This window comes from Watersipora subatra, chromosome 11 (genome assembly GCF_963576615.1).
Source record: "Watersipora subatra chromosome 11, tzWatSuba1.1, whole genome shotgun sequence".
Lineage (NCBI taxonomy): Eukaryota > Metazoa > Bryozoa > Gymnolaemata > Cheilostomatida > Watersiporidae > Watersipora > Watersipora subatra.
The window spans coordinates 10,535,666-10,556,293 of NC_088718.1; the positions used below are offsets into that span (position 1 = coordinate 10,535,666).

At 35.3% G+C, this 20,628-nt stretch overlaps 2 protein-coding genes across 2 annotated transcripts in view; one reads left to right on the forward strand and one right to left on the reverse strand.

Annotated features, from left to right (window-relative positions):
* The window catches only part of LOC137407813 (uncharacterized), a 62,182-nt gene extending 54,663 nt beyond the window's left edge, over positions 1-7,519 (reverse strand). The window contains exons 1-3 of the mRNA XM_068094193.1: positions 7,306-7,519; positions 6,419-6,508; positions 1,168-2,025 (exon numbers count right to left, since the gene is read on the reverse strand). Coding sequence (XP_067950294.1) covers positions 1,168-2,025; positions 6,419-6,508; positions 7,306-7,519 — 1,162 coding nt within the window. The remainder of the gene's footprint in view (positions 1-1,167; positions 2,026-6,418; positions 6,509-7,305) is intronic.
* The window catches only part of LOC137408758 (collagen alpha-1(III) chain-like), a 340,292-nt gene that overhangs the window by 121,211 nt on the left and 198,453 nt on the right, over positions 1-20,628 (forward strand). The window lies entirely within an intron of this gene.

The following is a 20,628-nucleotide window of genomic DNA, read 5'->3' on the forward strand; positions in this document are numbered from 1 at the left end:
TAAATTCCAAAACTGCCTGAAAAAGCCAGTAAAAATTCTGATTGTGGTCTGAATTCTGGTTTGTACAAAGTGGCTGAAAGATCAGCTGAATACTAAATACTATAGAAAGTAGAAAACTGTCTCGGAATACATGAGCACTTTTTAAAACATCTCTAGGCTTCACCTTCAACATGTCCTTTTTGATATGCCAAAAAATTACTTATACTGCGTATAACTGTATTCAGCTTGAAGACGAACTTGTACAAAATTTTAGTAAACTTTATCAGAAAGTGTCAATAATTTTCTACCATTTGCGATTGTTTTTTTTGTTTGAGGTGATCTAATTGCCAGGATATTTCAAGATTAAAATCAATAAAACTTGATCGCGGTTAAAACGCTCAGATCGATCAAAAGTTCGATTATGATGTCTATAGTCGTGAAAAAACGAACAGAATAGAGACGAATTACAGTGCAACTTGAATGCAATAACTTCAAAATAAGAACACAATTTTTCTTCTGAGCATTTTAATTGCAATGAAGCAATGTCAATTTTAATTTTGAAACATCCAGGCATTCATATCCTCTGGCATTAAAAAGAATCTTAAATGATAGAAAGTTATCGATATTTTCGAATTTCAAATAAAATCTACTAAAATTTTGTGTAAGTTCATCTTTATGACCTCTTTATGACCTCTGGCAGCGACCAGAGACAGCGACCAGAGACAGCGACTAGCTGGTGCAGAACCTCAGATGCTAAATCTAAACTAACATGTAACGTTGGCTGCCTTGCGATAACTCTGATGTCACATAGATCGCTAAACAAATAGTAACAACTCATCAAGTTACTCAAGCAAATGAGTTTAAGCACATCATACAACACTAAAAAACAAATGCACACAGCCACAACATATAAAGTGGTTGTCACGTTAGAATCTGTAGTAGTTGTTTGCAAACCTTTGATTTGCAAACCTAAACAACAACTGGCAGGGAAGCATGAACTGCAGTTAGATTTTTACTATTTATCTGTGAAGTTGCATAAATTCAGAAACATAAACTACGATAGGCATCACATAAAAGTGTGTGCTGACGGACATCACCTGACTATCACTACTAACACAAACTGATTCTACTAAGCGAATAGAAATGATACAGTCGACTGCACAACGCTTGCTACAACAACTATTTTACCCGTAGATACATTGGTCGAGTTGGCATGAAACCCGGTGACGACCATCTTGTTTTGAGTAGTCGTATGAAAGTCGGTGGAAGTCGTCATGTCTGACAGTGAAGTATCAATTGAGACAGTCAGTTCTAGAGTCGTCTTGAGGTCTGTTACAATACTTTGTGATGAATCGTCTCTCGGAGTAGTTACAAAAAAGTCACTAACAGGTTTCACCGTGTTTATCGTGGTAGACAGAAATGGGGTCAAATCAGTTGGACTTTCATACTTTTGAGTACTATCTGTAGTCCCTCTAGGTTTTGCTGTTGTACTATCTTTGGGATATATCAATAGCGTAAACTCAGAACCTAATGATAACCCTTCCGTAGTTGAGACGAAGTCACCAACCAAATCAGTTGTTTCAAACTGATCCGTTTGGCTCGCTGTGGTTTCTTCGTAAGATAGGTCTGATGTTGAATCAGTGGGATCTTTATCAGTCGGTGTAGTATCTACGGTAGCAATTGGGTCTGAAGGGCTTTCTATCCATGAGAAAGTAGCGCTGGCTAACTTTTGGGTGTTTGTAGATACTGGAACAGTACCTGATTCAGTACTACCTGATGTAGTGACATCAGAAACTGTTAAATCGGCTGAAGCCTCATCAGTCCTCATATGTGTATTTGAAGGGTCTGTGATCGCGTTTCTTTTAAATCTTTTAGTGTTTTGAGACACTGAATTTGTTACAAAAGAAAGCTCAGTCATGTCAGTAAAGTCAGTTTTTGATGAGAAAGGATAAGTTGCTGCGTTCTGTTTGTTTGATTCAGTATAGTCAATATCAGAGTCAGTCGTAAGGAAGGTCTGGTCAGCATACACAGATGTGCTAAAGTCATCTAAAAAGAAACACCATCAAAAATTATATTGACTCGTGCGGATTAAAATCGAAAATACTCAAAAGCTGTAAAATACCTGATTATTGGTTATTAATTATCATTTATTGCTGATTAAAAACAGTCAAGCAGTAAAGGTTAAACTGTTGTACACTCATAACTGCTGTGCAAAAATATATAACCACGTCAAGGTAGTTTCAAAATTAGGAGCTGAAATAGAAAATAAATTCGAAAAAATAGAAAAGATGCAAATCAACTAATAAGCATAGGAACAGCATGACATCTGTTTAGATGCCCTTGACAATCTATTATAATAGCTTTAGTTGGAAAATGTGGACCAACTCTACCAATCAAAGGAATTATGGGTGTATGAGAAGCTGTTAACTGCGATCTAAAACTTGCTATTACGGTAGTTTATGAGTATTCAGAGCAGCTGGAGGAAGTAGGCAACATTCTATATAATAATCCTGTTTCTGTGCAGCAATTCAAGAATTTGCGTGAAAGTATTTATATACTACATGTATACAGCTAGTAATATATATATATATATATATATATATAGTATATGTGGTTTACACTGTAAAGTAAAGTGCTCAATAATCGAGTCAATTAGAGCTGTGTATGAAGTTTATTAAAAACTACACGTTAAAATCATTACTACTATTAGTTTCATGCAATCGTGTTGCAATCTTCAGGTAGAAAATTCTACCTGAAGATTGAAACACGATTGCATGAAACTAATAGTAGTAATGATTTTAACCTGTAGTTTTTAATAAACTTCATATATATATATAAATATATATATATTTATATATATATAAATATATATATATATATATATATAAATATATATATATACAGCTAGATATAAATTTAAGTAAAATGAAAGTTTGAGTTCAGTTTAAAACAATTTTATTACTAGTAGTTTCATATCACAAAGCAATAATCATCAGAGAAATTTGCAAGAGATTGCAAATCCAGCCTCTAATATAAAAAGAAATATACATGTATATATACTGGTATATATAATACCTTTATACTGCTAGTAATAACTATATATATATATAAATGTATAGTAACGGTATACCGCTAGTAAAAACTATGTTCCATAAAACCTTTATTTGAACGTCACCGTTATATGAACGCTTCTTTTGATAGAAGGCAATGGTTGAAAATTACAGTGCCACCCTTTAATTTAACCCCCCCCCCTCTATTTGGCCACCACTTTAACATTCTTTGACCTTTACGAGCTCATGATAGAAAGTGATCAGTAGAAAAGTGTATACAAAGTGGTACTAAAAACGACTTGTTTACATCAATAACAATTCATTCTTTGGATGTTGATGTAGCGGTTGCTATGATTTTAGTGCTGGTTTACCTGAAAAGATCAATCATCACAATCAACAGAACTAAACTTCAATTCAAAATCATTAAATCCTAAATGCAATCCATTGTTTTCAGATTCATCCATAATGTGGTTTAGATTCTCACCTGACGATTTTAGAACGCTTTGATGACCGATGAGAATATTCTTCAGGAACACCGTACGACGTAATAGCAACCATTGTCATTGAATACCAAAATTCATTTCCTAACTCAAAAGCTTCGCGGGTTTTTCTTTAAAAGCTTAAAAGCGACCAACATCAAAATCATTAATAACTGTATCAGCTAATAGTTTTTAACTCAAAGTAGTTCCTTGTTTGACTCAGCCTGATACCTCGACATATATGAAAAATGGTTTAACAAAAATCCTTGAGCTGACAGCATTAATGTCGCTCTGCTTAAAGGAGGGTGTAATATAAGGCGACATTAGCATCACTTTGCCCATTACAGGTCTAAATTAATGTGGCTAAATAATTGTACATAAGGTAAACCTTCTGCTTTCTGTGGGTCTATTGTATTCATATATAATATTGTTGTCTTAGCTACCTTTGCACTAAATTGTTGTGTCTAATTGGCTGTGTCTTTGTTATCACTTGTGGCTACATTGTCTCATTATGGATTTGGCTCATTATTTAGCTTTCTGGTAGATATGAGAATTTCATTCGAATACAAGCAGTCATTGGAGAAAGTTTACTTATCACAATTAATTATAATCGAAAAAATTAATTAATTGAAAAATGCAGCGCCAACCTCTATTTGAACGTCATCCCTAATAAAACGCCCATATAAGGGAAGAGTTGAAAAATACAGCACAATGGCATTCAAATAGAGGCTTTGTAGTATAAACTTGTATACAACTAGTAATAACTATATAATCATGCATACACATACCTATAGTACACAATGAAGTTTATCTCACAAACACCCACAGATATAATCCAAATAGATATGATTCTAACCTTTACTCACACACTCATGTAACTTTGATCAGTGTTAATATAATTTGTTATAATATATAATTATAATAAAAATTTTTGTAATATATAATCATAATATAATTTTTATGATATAAGTAGCTGTGCTACCCGGCGTTGCCCAACTAATAAAAATCAGCTTATAAACAATGAGAAGTAATAAGAGTTGCCTGCCACTTGCTATTAGCCTGGCACATTGCCAATAGAAAATTTGAGTACGCTTACTAGTGAGAGCTATTCGTGTGAGTAGCGTTACGCAATGGCCCTGTGCAGTACGCAAAGCCATTGGGTATTTGTTCCCATATAGCGGCATACCCTAAAACCTCTAATTGAACGCCACCTCTATTTGAACCCCACCTCCAATGGACCGCCACCCTGAGAAAAGGGTTGAAAAATAGACCGCCACTGTCCAATTGAACGCCACCTCCATTTGACTGCCACTTTGACATTATTTGATCTTTTTGAGCCCATAATATCAATTGATCAGTAGAAAAGTGTCTACAAAATCGTGTTAATAATGAATCATTTATATCAATATCAGTTCATTCTCTTGTTGTCTAATTCCAAAGCTTTTCGTTTTTTGTTTGTTAAAACTTTGAAAGCATGACCGTAGCCATAATCAATAACGGTTTCAAGCTAGTAGTAGCTTTCTGTTTAACGCTGTCTTTATACTTCGAAGTAGCCTACATTGATCAAAAACCGGCTTACATTTACGATGGTAGATGAACTTTCAAAGCAACGCTATAGCAATAATTACTGTCACAGGCTAATAGTGGCTCCTTGCTTAACGCTGTCCTGATACTTCGAAGGACATGTATGTATATAAAAACTTGTTCGCAAGTTGTGGATCAAAGCTGTGCAAGCAAACTTTTAGCAAACAAACATTTACGCGTTGCACCAGTAAAAGTTTTGCTCGGCCAAAAGTGTTTTTTGGTCACTAATATCAACTAGTTCAGCAGTGCAGAAAAAGATTTGATTCCAGAAAATATTGTCAAGGGTATTGGACAACTAGAAGATGTTCATTCCATCAAAATCAACAATCAAAATGCAGCTATCCGAGCAAACGATAAAAATATTTGTGTTTTGAAAACGTAAATTTTTGTTTCTGCATGTAATATAAGTATGGTTAGTTTATGTATCAATGTTCATGAATATATATTTGTATCATTTAATAGAGTATTGTTGTATAAGACATAAATATGCAGATTTATCGCATGTCATTTAAAAGCATCCTTGCGGATATCTTAACTCAGCTCACAATGGATCGATGCTCATAAATCCACTTCTATTACACATCAAAAGCTAGTTTTGGCTGCAAACTGTAGCAAACATATCAGTGAGTGCAATGAGCTTTTATTCAACAATGTTAATTATAGATTTAAACTTATAATATGTCTTCAAATTTAGAACGAAATAAAATTTGAAAAATCCAACAAATTGCAAAGAACGACATACAGGCTATAATATCATCGCAGGTCAATTGCAAGCAATAGACATCAACTGGTAGAGATATTTCTCAGCTTCCCAATGCACATTTAATGAGATCTTTGACAAGATAGAGGTAAGTTAGCAGATTTATTGCATTCAAAATGTTTAATACTGGTTTATCAGAAAAAAGGGCAAAATATAGGCGACACCTGATTCACCCGTAATAGGGCTAAATTTATCTTCCGACAATTCTGATGATTTATTTGAAAGATACACCGCCGGCCTCTATTTGAACGCCGCCTCCAATATACCGCCACCATAGAGGAAAGGTTGAAAAATAAAGCGTCATGGTGTTCAATTAGAGGTTTTATAGTATATCGGCTAGCTAACAAATCAATCTCTGTGGCCTAATCGGTACGGTGTCGGGCTGTCAAACGGGAAGGTCTGAGATCAAATCTTCTTCGATATGGATTCTTTATTTCAAGATTTTAATAGCCCTCGCCGGAATGCAAACAGACAGATCCACATACTTTGAGAAATATATATGTAGATTATAATATATAATTATACTATAATATAATTTGTTTCCTACAAGAATGACATTTCCTTACCGACAGCCCCGACAGCCTCAACACAGATAGCATTTCCTTTTTCGGCACAGCTTTTTGGAGATACAACTGCGTTTCCATCTGTGTTACTGTCTGAAAACAAAAGTACATGCAGAAGTTACTTCACAGTCTTACGAGTGAAATTGTTGTTAAATTAGTTTAATAAATTAATGAATTTAATTAAAGTTTAAATTAATACGAGAAAAAACACATGCTAATCATTAGGTAAACTTTGCATCATTGGTTAACGGTGAGAGTGGCAGAGCATATTTATATGTTAATAAGAAAAGAGTGAAACAAGATTAGGCTAGTTTTCATGTAGTATCTTTAAATAAATCAGCAGAAATGAACATGATTGTAAGAACAGAGGCTGATTCCCTGCAGTAAAGTATTAGGTATCTTCTGCAATTAGCTTGAAGTTCATGTAATTTTATTCAAAAGAAACAAGACAACTACAGTTTTTGTTTTGTTCAATTCCTTATGAGACAGGCACATTTATTTCAAAATAGTGTACATTAATTTATACAAGAAACCCTCTATACACATTTGCAGATGTATGTATATAAAATTCTAGTAGCTGTTGGAGCATCTTTATACATATAATATATTATATATAACATATTATTCATAATATATATGATTTATATATATTACATATATTATATAAATATAATAATATATAAATTATATGTAAACATATAACTTGCAATAAAATTTGCATATCTGATGTAGTTTGGCAAAATACCAGCAACAATCAACACAAGTTAGTTTCAGAAACCGCGTTTTGGGAAAATCTAAGATCTTGACATAAATGCTCAGATTAGGTCTTTGGTAGAAGACCTGAAATTGAACGTTTACTAAGTTCCCATAGAGTGATAGTGTAGCAACACCTGGGTGCACCCGTGCCAGAGCGCTACGCTGGGCCAACAAGCAGATCATATTTCCACAAGGCACTACAGCAGAGCCATGATTGTTAACAACAACAATTTTTGCATACAAAGCCACTGGAAAGGAGGGCTCATGCGCACGCGCAAGTGGTGACACTGAGTCACCACAGAATGAGAGTGACACTGCTGTTTCGATGATGGCGTTGCAGCGCCACATGAGGTTGTATTACTAAGCTATCGCTATATGGAAACAATTACATATATGAACTGTATAATATGACCAACTCATAGAGTTTTTATGTAACGATGTTATTCATTATGTAATTACCTCCATTTTAGAAACCTTAAATATTAAACTTCAATAAGAGCACAAGCTAATATGAAATATTAATATTTTCAGAGTCAATAGCAGATATGTTAGACATAGCCCAGCCTCTTCACATTAACAAACTGTTTACCATACTTTTCGGACTATGAGCCGCTACTTTTTCTGACGATTTGAGCCACGCAGCTTATATAAAGGTGCGGCTATTCCGTAGCTTTTTCTTTCACCACTTGGGCGCATTAACCGGAATCTGATGTTTGAGGTGGTGTTACTGTCAGGATGTTTCAAGATTAAAATTGATAACACTTGATTGCCATTAAAACACTCAGATTGAGCAAAAGTGTGATTATGACATTAATAGTTGTAAAGAAACTGACAGAATAGAGATGCATAACACTTTAACTTGAACACAATAGCCGATATCAACCTTCAAGTCAATAGTCAATTATCAACTGTAGCAACAGCAACAAATATTGACGTCATTTCACACGTATTTCTTTAGCGTTTAAACCGCAATTAAGTTTTGTCGATACTAATCGTGAAACATTTTGGCAATCAGATAAAAAATCAGATCCAGGCAATCAAACATCAAAAGCAGAGTTGCTCTCAAATCATGGTGATTCGAATATTCGAATATTTGAAACAAATCATATTGTACTGATTTGACACAAACGGTGATTTGATTTGATTCGACTTGAAAAAATTTTTGGAAGTAACATGATTCGATTTGAAGTTTCGGGCTGATTTGAAGACTTGATTTGAAAAATAAATCAAATCACATCGCTATCGATAGCCTTGTCTTCTGCAACCGATCGTAACATTTTTACGACATTTGCGAAGTTAGCCCAAACTTTGGAAAGAAATGCGCACCATCGATACCGAGGCTAAGCAACCGCGTGCGTGTCCCTCTGCAGTAAAAAAGAAAAGGACCGCGTGTCGTGTGTGTAAAAGAAATCAACATGAGCAGCTCTGGGAAGTTGTGGAAAAGGCATTTTTGTAGTTGTGGTGATGGCATTGAATACTTGGATGTCAATTACTTGATTGCTAGTAATTGGTTGTGACTATCCCACTCTAACCTCACAGTCACTAGTCAAAATAAAAATTACTTGTGCTGTGCCTACGGCATGAATGAATGAATAGAGTATTATAATATAAAATATTCTATGCAATACTAGTCCATGCTGCGGACACATTCAATATTCACAGTAATGAAAATTTTCATGAATATAAATATGCATTATATTATAATTGGGTAGAATTTAATTAATAAAATAAATTAAAATTTTATTTGTTACATCAAATTTATTAGAATAATATTAAATAAAATTATGATTTAATTTATTATTTTAAATTATAAATGAATAGCATAACAATAACATTCTATCCAAGTAAGTATAATACATGTAATAATTATATATCATACATAGTTTTAACATTACCATTTATGTATAAATTATTATTATATAATTAATTATATTATGATAAAGATAAACTGATAAAGATATACTAGAAATTCCACTGTCATACAGCCCACGATCAAAGAGATATTGGAAAAAAGAAAGGGTACTGATGGTTGAGAAATGCAATATTAGCAGTCAAATGGCACTGCAGTGCAATAGGATAACTGCAATGGTAGCTGTAATGGTAGCTGTAATGTACTGGGTGTTATTATATACAACAATTAGCAATAATGAAAGGAAAAGATTATATGTTTATAGCTCTCCCCCCTGCAATAGGAGAAATGCAATATTGGCCAATATTAGAAGTAAAATGCACTGATATTATTAGAATAACCAATATTATTAATATAGTAATAATATAAAACCAATACACTATTTTGTTTACATTTAAAAATGTCATAGTTTTTATAATCTCATAAGTATAATCTCATAATCTTAAAATCTCATAAGAATCGTTAGAAAAAAATATCATCGTCATTTCCTTTACTTACACTGCGTTGTACATCAGTTAGAATACCGAAGTACTCAAGAGTAAAAAATGTCAGTTACTTTGAAATCGGCAAAAATGAAACGATTTCAATACTCTTATGTTAATTGCAGAAACCTTCGACAATGCTATAGACTGGTGAAATATGCACGTTATTTTTTCGTGAAATGCGCACGACTTTATCGTTCTATTCTCTGTCGCTTGGCATTTCAATTTCCGGTCTTAACTTTTATTAAACTAAGCTTTTCAAGCGTTTTGTAGCGATTTTCATCCAAATTAATCTGTCTATTTGTGTATAATCCAATCAGATGGGTTAGTTTTAGGAATTTGCAGTAACCTTTTAAAGGCTTGGTAACATATTTAAATAGGTTTATATGCGTTTTGTATCATTATTATACTTAAACGACTTTACTGAAAAATAGTTAAATTTGTTGATAGGATTTCGTTGCAAGGGTTTGGTGACGGCCGTTAACAGATAATTTTTCGGGAGTTATGTGCACATGTGCATTTATCATAAATCTTCCAATCAATCGCTTCGCTCTTGTTTGGTCGTGGGATAATTAATTATATTATACGTATGATAATATAATTATTAATAATTTATACACAGTCACTTACTTACTAAGTGAAGTATAATACTTAAAACGGGATTTCCCTTAAGAGCACACTTTACACTTGAATGAAGTGTACCTGCACATTATGTAGTATATATGAGTATATTTTCTATTGAAGAATTGTTCGAGGATTTCGTGACAGACTCATTCATAGTTACTGACGATGCCAACATATATTCATATGATCTAGTTCTACCTGGTATGTCTGTCTCAAGCCACTTTTGATAGTGATAAAAAATTTCTGTATGTTAATCATATAAACAATACTCTCATCTCATGTGTGTTACTGCACGACAATTACATAGCTTCATTATTCTTTTTAGAATCTAGTCAACTCTCTCGATCACGATCAAGGTCACCTATCCAGGTCCCAGGATCTCATTCTCAAGAATCATTCTCAACAGTCACAGGAATTCTCAAAAAGCCAAATAGAGAACAGAAGATACCAGATGTAAGATATGCTCTGTTCGGGTTCTTGTGTCTATGTCTATGATTTATTTTATTTCAATCCTAGTCATATAATGTAACTGTGAATATCTGAAGTTAATCTAATATGCTGTTTGTTTTCTTGGATACTTAGATCCAGCTTGTCACCATGCCATGGCCCTTTGAATCAAATCAGCTCCACTCAGTGTTTGTATTCAAGACATTAAACAAGGAAACTTCAAGCACGCTGATTGTGAGATGTTAGAAGGTGACACCTTGGCATAAGAAAAACTTATGCCCTGCCATGTTGGGTTGTAGATAATACAAGCGTGTTTCAAGAATTATAAAGTTACAAAAACTGGAAGGGAGGCCACCTGCTTGCAATGTGATGGTGTTGTGAAAGATGGACCTACTGGAACAGGAAACTGGTCCCGTCATATTAATCGCTCTAATCACAGTAAATTGTAAGCTTACATAAAATGATAAATTTGAGACACTTTAAATCTACAATGATAAATAATAATAAATAGCTTGCTTATATACTGTGTCTCTATAATTTTTACCCCCTGGTCTATGAGTAAAACCACTCCAGGTGTTAGCCTTGCAGCTTACCACATGAAAGCACATGGTCCCCACATAACCCCCTACCAGATTCTGCTACTCAAAAAAGCTGCCTAGAACTTGAAAAGCTGCCTAGAACTTTAAAATTGGAAACTTGAAACTTGGGAAATTGAACTGGCAACTTTACCATGCAATGTCACTCATTTTCATATACATGTATGGGTACCCCAAACAAATAAGTAAATGTATTGGCTCAACAATTGCTAGGTAATTGAAAATTCTATTTCAGGAAAGCAAAGTATGATGAATATTTAAATAAGAAAACACCTTCATCTTCCACACCAACACCTAAACTCACATCTTTCTTCGTCCCTGTTAATAAGTATAAGGCAAATGATCCAGAACAGCAGGCAATAAGGAAGGCCATTACATCACTAATCATTGACTGTTCCTTGCCAATATTCCTCATTGAGAAGGTTTCATTCCGAAAACTAATTGATGTCTGCTGTGGCTCTAAATATTCACACGGAAGTAGGTTAGTTCATAAGCACTATTTGTGACCAGGTCCTGGACATTGTATTCACATAAATCATTTTCAAAGGGTCGTAACCCTAAATACTTGCCTAAGATTTGCATATACAGTCAGTATTCACGACCTCTAGTCATGACACTCTTTGGAAACAAATTCATTCACACATTAATAAAAAATATGGAATCTGGTTGCGAATAGGACCATTGTCTCTGTTTAGGATAAACAAGACAAACACTTTGATCACTGATCATCAGTGCTTGCTTGGCATGATATCCATGCATGGACAAAGTATTTAGATCTTGTGTTATAGGTTAAAGCCGGCTTAACTATTTCATCCTTGTCTCCTAATTTTGCGGCAAAACATGTGTTCCAGATCGCTAGAAGAAATTCACTTGTCTTTATGCTGCATTGATTGTATGACATAACATTGAACTTTTCTGCTGTTATCATAGAAATGGAACCATGGAAGGCATTAACAAGCAATATCGACAAGTTCTGGGAAAACTGACACAAGACCTGCAAAAGATCAGTAGCCTATCAGTGACTGTTGACATCTGGACAGATAGAAAACTACGATCGTTCTTGGGCATTACTGCACATTACATTATGGACAGTGAGCTCAAATAATCTCTGCTATGCTGTCAGCGGGTCACAGGTTAGATTTCATTTGGATGGATATTATCAAGTGGCTCTGTGTCTTGTGCAGATAGAGTTTCATTTGTAAAAATTAAAGGTGTAACCCAAATAGCATTTCCACCATTGGCACACAAGCTGATATGTACCCTAAATTAATGGCAAAGCTTATCCCAGAACATCTGATGAGGAATGTATCACACACAGCTTCTAATTCTGAATATTATGCAAAGCAATGTTTAATGTATAACTGACTCAAAGTCTTAAATATTACCTACACTAATGTTCTAACAACACCCCTGGCAATTAACAAAGCTCTACTGCAAGTCTTGAGTCATACAATAAAAGTTTTTGAAAAGTTTCTGAGCTATTGATATGTTATGTGTCATAATCCTGATCTACCAGGATTATTTTTGAGTTTTGTAAATGCCCTCAACCATATTATGGGTATATGATTTCTATTATTGTGTTGTTGCAGGGTCACACACTGGATCCAACATCAACGCGAATATCACTGATGTCTTAATTGAATTTGACATACTGGATAAAATCAGTTTTAACATATCGGACAACGCAGCCAACATGCTCAAGGCTTTTACAGTTCGGATTCCAGTGCCCGATGATACTGCAGTGGAGGAGGAAGAGGAGGAAGAGGAGGACTCAGATGAGGAATGGGAAGGGGATGGCAGCCTTGATGAACTCAAGATCACTGAAAATACACATCTGAGGTGCTTTGCACACAGCTTCCAGTTTGTGGTCAAGGATGGATTGATGCATTCTAAACAAAAAGGACTGACAGCACTCATTGGTAAATGCTGCAAAATATCATCAAAGCTCCATCAATCTTCAAAATTCAAGGTAGGAAGTTTAATTGATGAAGCTGGACTACACATTCATTCCTTTTACCACAAGTTATGCCTTAAGGTCCCATACCGCGGTAGAAAGTCAATGAAATGGAATATGTGAGATACAAAAACATATTCTGCCAGGTTTGGGTTTAATCACATAACCTTCTGCAAATCACACATTTGAACACAGATCAGATATTTTTTCATTAAAATCCGTTTGATTTATCAATTGCACAATAATATAAAAAAACATTGATTTCTGCTCAAATGTTTGATTTACAGAATGGAGCTATTGTATTGTTTGTGTTTGTTTTAATTTTTCCCTTCTCAGTAAGTATATGGTTGTGGCTAACACATGTGTGGTTGAATTATTTCATGCAGGAAGCTTTTGAAGCCAGGTTTCCACAGAAGAGTATCCCACAAGTGAATACAACAAGATGGAATTCCTTGTACCTTTAAATTTCTAGGATCGCAGATTTATCCGCAGACGACCTGTCAGCTTGTCTTGAAGGGACTCAGAACAAGCACATCATCCTTACATTTAGGGAAAATATCATGTTGCTGGATTTTGTGAAGATCCTGAAGCCGTTTCACCAAGCAACCCAAGTAACCCAAGGAGAAAAGGTTTGTGTGGTTAATTGTCTATCCGACTGACTGAATAAGTCAACTTCACCAATTAAGACAAGTGTGTTATTGGGCATCCAGTGTTTTATGAATTGAATAAATCAGTCTCTGGCTCTCATTGAGAAATACTCTTAAAAATACATTAACTACTGATCTTTCATGTGAGGGTAGTATATTGTCATCTTGTTATATCTTTGACCATCTAACCCTAAATCTATAATCTATAACCTTACAGGTGGTGACTCTCTCTTATGTACTACCATGTGTAATGCAGCTACACAGACATTTACAGAGGGTAGCTGTTGGTGTTTTACGCCCCTTAGCTACAATACTGAGTGACTCTTTGAAGAAGCGATTTGTAGGAGTGTTTTCACTAATGAGCCCATCACCTGTAAATGAAAGGGTAAGTGAAACCGTATCATAGTACACAGTAATTCAATATTTGGGATAATTGAAAATGATGTATCGAGAATATTATTTTTTATGATTTGCCTTTTGCCATAAGTGCTATTATGATAATACATAGTTTGATTATATTCATTCAGATCACTCTTAAGCGGTAGCTCTATTTTCACCACATGGTCACGGGGTACAAGCATTCCAGATGTTAACCTTGCGGCTAAGCATATAAAAGCACATGGTGCACCCAAAACATTCCCTTTTGGACTCAGCCACTCAGGTTGAGAAGCTGCCTATAGCCAAGAATTCAAAACTCAATTTGATGACTTAGACCTCTAGAACACCTAATCACCTATATTTGTATAATGTGTTCTCAATGTTTTGTATTACAGGAACTCTTCGGCAAGTCTGTATATTTATTAGCAGCGGTTCTTGATAAGAACTGGGGCTTGGAGGTTATCGAACATTACTGAGAACCTGATGAAGTAGTTGCCAGGAAAGAAAAGTTGAGAGGAAACGTAGCCTGATCTACGTTTCACGTGTATACATAAACCCCACGTGTAGCATCACCATGCCCAAATCATGATATGACGCTCGCCGCCAAATTGGTTCTGGCTGATAAGACTGTTTAAGCATCTTAGAATATGAGTCTTAATGTATCATATCGCTATTCATCTTTGTTCTTTCAGGAATTCTCACATCTGAATTGACTTCGCTGGATGGTCAGGACGATGTACAGAAAGAGGAAGTCACATGCAATCAGCAAATACAAATATGTGATAATGAAGATATGTTCGCTGATTTTTTGAATAAAGCACCTTTAGCTAGTACAAGTAACCTGGATTCAGTGAATCAGGAGATTGAAAAGTATATGGCGAAAAGCAGATCCTCTTGTAACACTCTAAGCTATTGGCAAGGAGAGACACAGTTACTGAGGCTTAGCAAGCTGGCGCTGAAGGTCCTTTCAGTACCAGCTTCATCAACTCCCATAAAACGGGTTTTTAGAAAAAGTGGCTTCATCATGAGGCCACACAGGAGCTCCTTGACATCGGAAAACTTGCGCAAGCTAGTTTTTTTTTAAATGCAACAAGTGTATTTAAGTAAATGTGTTAATATTATGTAACTGGTAATTATAGGCTCAATGCTTAGTTTCGTTTCTTTCGAGTTCAAGCCTCAGTAACTGTGTTTCATTTGCCAATATTGTCAGGTTTTATCTTATATTTGTATCTTATATTTTGTAACTTTAAACAAGTATCTAAAGTTTCTTTTTTTTACATTTCTACATTCTTGCTTAAAAGCTTCAATAAAAGCAAAGTCACAGCCATGACCATAAACTGTTACATAACCCTCCACTCATTCATTGATGTATAGAGCCAATGGTATGATGTGCTCTGCAATGATGTTTTAACATTCCTCGTGGAACAAAGAACAAAACCGTGTCTAGTGATGAATTTAGCATACATAATATATATAGTGGTACAGAGATACAGCTATACTATTCCTATCCATAAAACCCAAAACGGGCAAGGGGGGCAAACCCCCTACCCTTTCCCCCTAGTTCAGGTCCTATGGATAGGAGTACAGGCTACGCCGCTACAGCTATACTGTAGATTGATCATATTATGCAACAATTGAGCGAACAATTTGAAAGAGTATTTCAAATCATTCTCAAATGATTCAGGATTTGAATTCGTTGTTGGGCTGATTCGATTTGATTTGCTTCGAATCTGCTGACAAGGGTGGGGGATTTGATTTGTAGTTCGCTGGATATGACTTGATTTGAGTCATAAAAAAGTGATTTGAAAGCAGCTCTGATCAAAAGCAATCACAAATAATAGCAACCGATACTTGCTGATAAAATTTATTAAAACTCTGTGTAAGTTTATCTTTAATAAAATGTTCAAATTATACAACTGAAAACAATTCTACTGTTGTTGAGCTAAAATCGATGCGAACACATCGACCTAACAAGACATTTGACAAGACAAAGGTATACAAAGACCTTACACTCATATTGATCAACTTGCAGTGTTACTGCAGATAAGCCCATTTTGCAAATCTGCCCATACTGCAAAATAAGCCCATACTGCCCATAAGCAAATCAAATTCGATGGAAATCTACGAGCCGCATGTGAAAGAGTTACTTCATAGTTTCCTGATCTTTTCAAAAAAGAATTGGGATGCCTGAAGGATTTTGAATTGGATATCCGCTTCAAAGAAGATGCACAACCCATATTCTGCAAAGCCAGACCAGTACCTTTTGCTATTCAAGAGGATCTAGCTCAAGCCTATGATGCTGGAATTGCAAGAGGAATATGGGAACCAGTTCAATTCAACTCTTATGGGACACCAGTGGTACCAATTAGAAAAGCACGGCTGCCTGCAGAAAGAAGAAAATAGATGGCTTATTGAAATGTTAACGTAGAAGACCGAAATAAAAGCAGGAGGAACTACTCCTAATTTCACTGCTTTTGACCCAAATACAGAGCTGTGGACAGACTATTTACTGCGCTTCAGGACATTCATAGGAGCCAATTCTATTACTGAAGACCGAGTTCAACAGATATTTCTAACCAATCAATCAAAAGTCATTTACAAACAATTAACTGATTGGTCAGATCAACAAACTCCAAAGAAAGAAGTCAACAAACTGACAATAGAAGATATTGAGAACTACATGATGACTCAATATAACCCTAGAACCTTCATTGTTAGAGAAAGATATCGTTACTGGAGCAATATGAAAAGAAATCCAGGAGAGACAATTCAAGAGTTAGCAGCAAGAATAAGACATGACGCTACAACTTGTGACTTTGCAAGTATTACCGATGCACAAGATGAAGCTTTACGTACAAGATCCATCAGCTCAGTCAGGAATGACGCAATACTTAAAGCACTATTCAAATTGAAAGATGAAGACCTTACTTTTGCCAGAGCTATCGAAGTTGCTATGGAAATGGAGAAAGCAGCAAAAGTGGCAAAGGAAACAGTCTATGGTGCAGCAAATCTTGTCAAGGTGGTAAACAAGAAGACGACAACTTCAAAACCGTCAACATCTGCAGATCAATAGAAATGCTACCGATGTGGAAAATCTAACCACAAATCTATCGCATGCAAATATAAGAAATCTACCAGCAATTACTGTAAACTTACAGGACATCTAGAAATCATCTGCCGTAAAAAGCAGAAAGGTGCTAAGCCTCTGAACTTAGTGAAGGCCGTCAAAACCGTCAACACTAATCCACAGCTACATGTTAGCCTTGAATTACAAAGTCACGCAATGACTATGGAAGTGGACACTGGAGCGGGAGACAACGTCATATCATTGGACAATTGGAGGAAAATAGGGAGCCCTACACTCAAAACTTCAGAAGTTCATTATGAGTCCGCAACAAAAGACAAGATCAACATACTAGGAGTCTGTCTCCTCAAAACAAAGCTACATTCACATCAACATGAGAAGCAATTACATTTTATCGTAAGCAAAATACCAAGTCTCAACCTTCTAGGGAGAAATGGTATTCGACAGCTTGGAATCTCAGTTGATGGATTAATCAACCAATCTCAATCGCAGAAGATCAAGCACTTAGCTACTTGCAAACAGATGCAAGACAAACAATCAACTAAAACTGTTCATAATTACACAGTTGGAACACCATGCTATGCTTTTTACTGTGGACCCAAAAAAGATAAACAGCCTAAATGGGTGGAAGCTGTTGTTATCAAGGTATTTGGCAGCAGAACAGTCAATGTTAAAGTACTACCCAGAGGACCCACCTAGAAAAGACACCTGGAACAGCTTTGTCCTAGACATGCTTCACCAGAAGATGCCGAACCACCTGTCGAAATACCAACCACTCCAGGCAGTCTTCCACAATCGCAACAATTGCCCACAGCTGCAGCACCAAAGCCGAAAAGACGAAATCCAAGATTACCTGATGGCAATGAATACAACAGGGACAATCCCAGACGCTCAAAGAAACAAGCTAATCGTTGAAGTCACCCATAAAACTTCAAGCTAGCAGGGAGGTGTTGGGACATTACAATGGATAGCCAGGGCATTACATGGCAAATGATATTGGCTATGTCATTATACATAGCTGGCTATTTATGTATAATTCCAGGATAATACTTTTGCTAACAGCTATCTATACATATATATATATATATATATATACTTGGGATGTCTCTTACCAATTCATTGTAAACTCAGTAATGGAATAAAAAACATTACAGTGAGAACACAATAGTATTAGAATAATGAAATAATACAGATTAGCAAGTTGGTCCATTGACTTCTAAAATTATTTCACAATAAATCATGTACTCAAAAATAATTTGCAAGATCAACTTAGAGAATGATAGCAGTAGCTGACCCTTTGCCCTTACTTAGCAGCTCACTTACCTGCGGTCATAAAGCTGCCCGGTTGCCCTAATTTACCTGTGGTCATAAAGCTGACCAATTGCCTTTACTTACCTGCGGTCATAAAGAAACAATCGTCACTACTAACATCTCCGATCTTGTATGTAACTTTGTCAGCAAGATGAGAGTATATCTTTCTACAAATTCATCAGCAATTGCACTTAAATAGACAGCCATAGACTTATGACAGCCATAGACCTACGACAGCCATAGACCTACGACAGCCATAGACTTACGACAGCCATAAACTTATGTAAATAACCTTAAACTTATAATTTTTGGTATGAGACAAGAACATAGAGATAGACAAACACCAATCTTGAGAACTACCTAAATGTACATAATCTGAGTATACATGTTCTGAGTATACATAGTCTGAGTATACATAGTCTGAGTACACATGGTCTGAGTACACATGGTCTGAGTATACATGGTCTAAATCCACATAGTCCGAGTATACATGGTCTGAGCATATATGGTCTGAGTATACATGGTCTGAGTATACATAGTCTGAGTATACATGGTCTGAGTATACATAGTCTGAGTACACATAGTCTGAGTATACATGGTCTGAGTATACATAGTTTGAGTATACATAGTCTGAGTACACATGGTCTGAGTATACATAGTCTGAGTACACATAGTCTGAGTATACATGGTCTGAGTACACATAGTCTGAGTATACATGGTCTGAGTATACATGGTCTGAGTACACATAGTCTGAGTATACACGGTCTGAGTACACATAGTCTGAGTATACGTGGTTTGAGTATACATGGTCTGAGTATACACGGTCTGAGTACACATTGTCTGAGTATACATAGTCTGAGTACTGATGGTATACACTTACAGGTCAGCCCCTTGTAAAGACCAGAATATCTCGTTGAAGAAAGTGACAGCATTAGGAAGGTCTTCCTCTTTGTGAAAAGTTCCTATTCTGGAGCTATGAAACTACAAAATAAAACATAGTAAACGAAGAATAATAAAAAATAGACCACTGTTCCTACAAAAAGAACTACAAAAAACTTAAATGCCAAAATGTAAATACAATTTATTGTTCGAGCAAAAATGAAGAATTGTGATGCGCAAACATTTCAAGATTTTCATTCTTCAGAGTAATTAATTTAGCCAATTATTAAAAAAATAATTAATTGGATGGAAAAGTGGCATTAAATTTAACACTGATACAAACACGCATGCACACGAACACATATATATACATATCTATATATATATTTCTCAAATTATGTCTGCATGTCTTATATTTGTCTGCATTCCGGCTATAGATCTTAAAATTTATATTACGCATTCTGATGGGTTTGAACTCACGACGATTTTCATATCGACGAGTGTTTTATCCGGAAGCTCTACCACTGAGATAGAACGGCATAGTGTTCTAATATGTTTTCATATTACGGATATACCATGCGCGTGCTAATTATTTTAGCCTTGGGTTTTCCATCAAAAATTTTGAGATTTGTTTGCCTCGGAGCTTAACATAAATTTGGTTCTCAACTAAACCGGAGCATGTACATTGCATTTAGCAAAGCTCCGGAAACGCATGAAAGCGGATAGGCATTTTAGGCTTCATAAATCTTTACAAAAAGGGAGAAACCTTCTGGGATGACGTCTCCTCTACCGAAAAAATTTGCTAAGGAGATAAACCTTCCAGTCGAGTTACCCTAAATTGTTTCGGAGGAGGATTGTCCTTTAAAGATGTAAAGTAAACGTGCCATTGCTGTTTATATTTTTTTCCTATGATTTTTGATGTAACTGATCTGTTCCATTTTTTGCTGTTTTATTATATATTTTTGAAATTTTTAGTATTGTATCTTAACTATTAATGCTTTTGATATTTTAAGAGCCAAACGTAAGAAATGTTTACTTTTTTTCTCTTTCCATCATCATAAATAAAAAATCTTTTATTAAAATTAAACACGATCTATATCTACCCGTTTCTATTTATAGCATGCGGTATACAGTACAGCTGATAA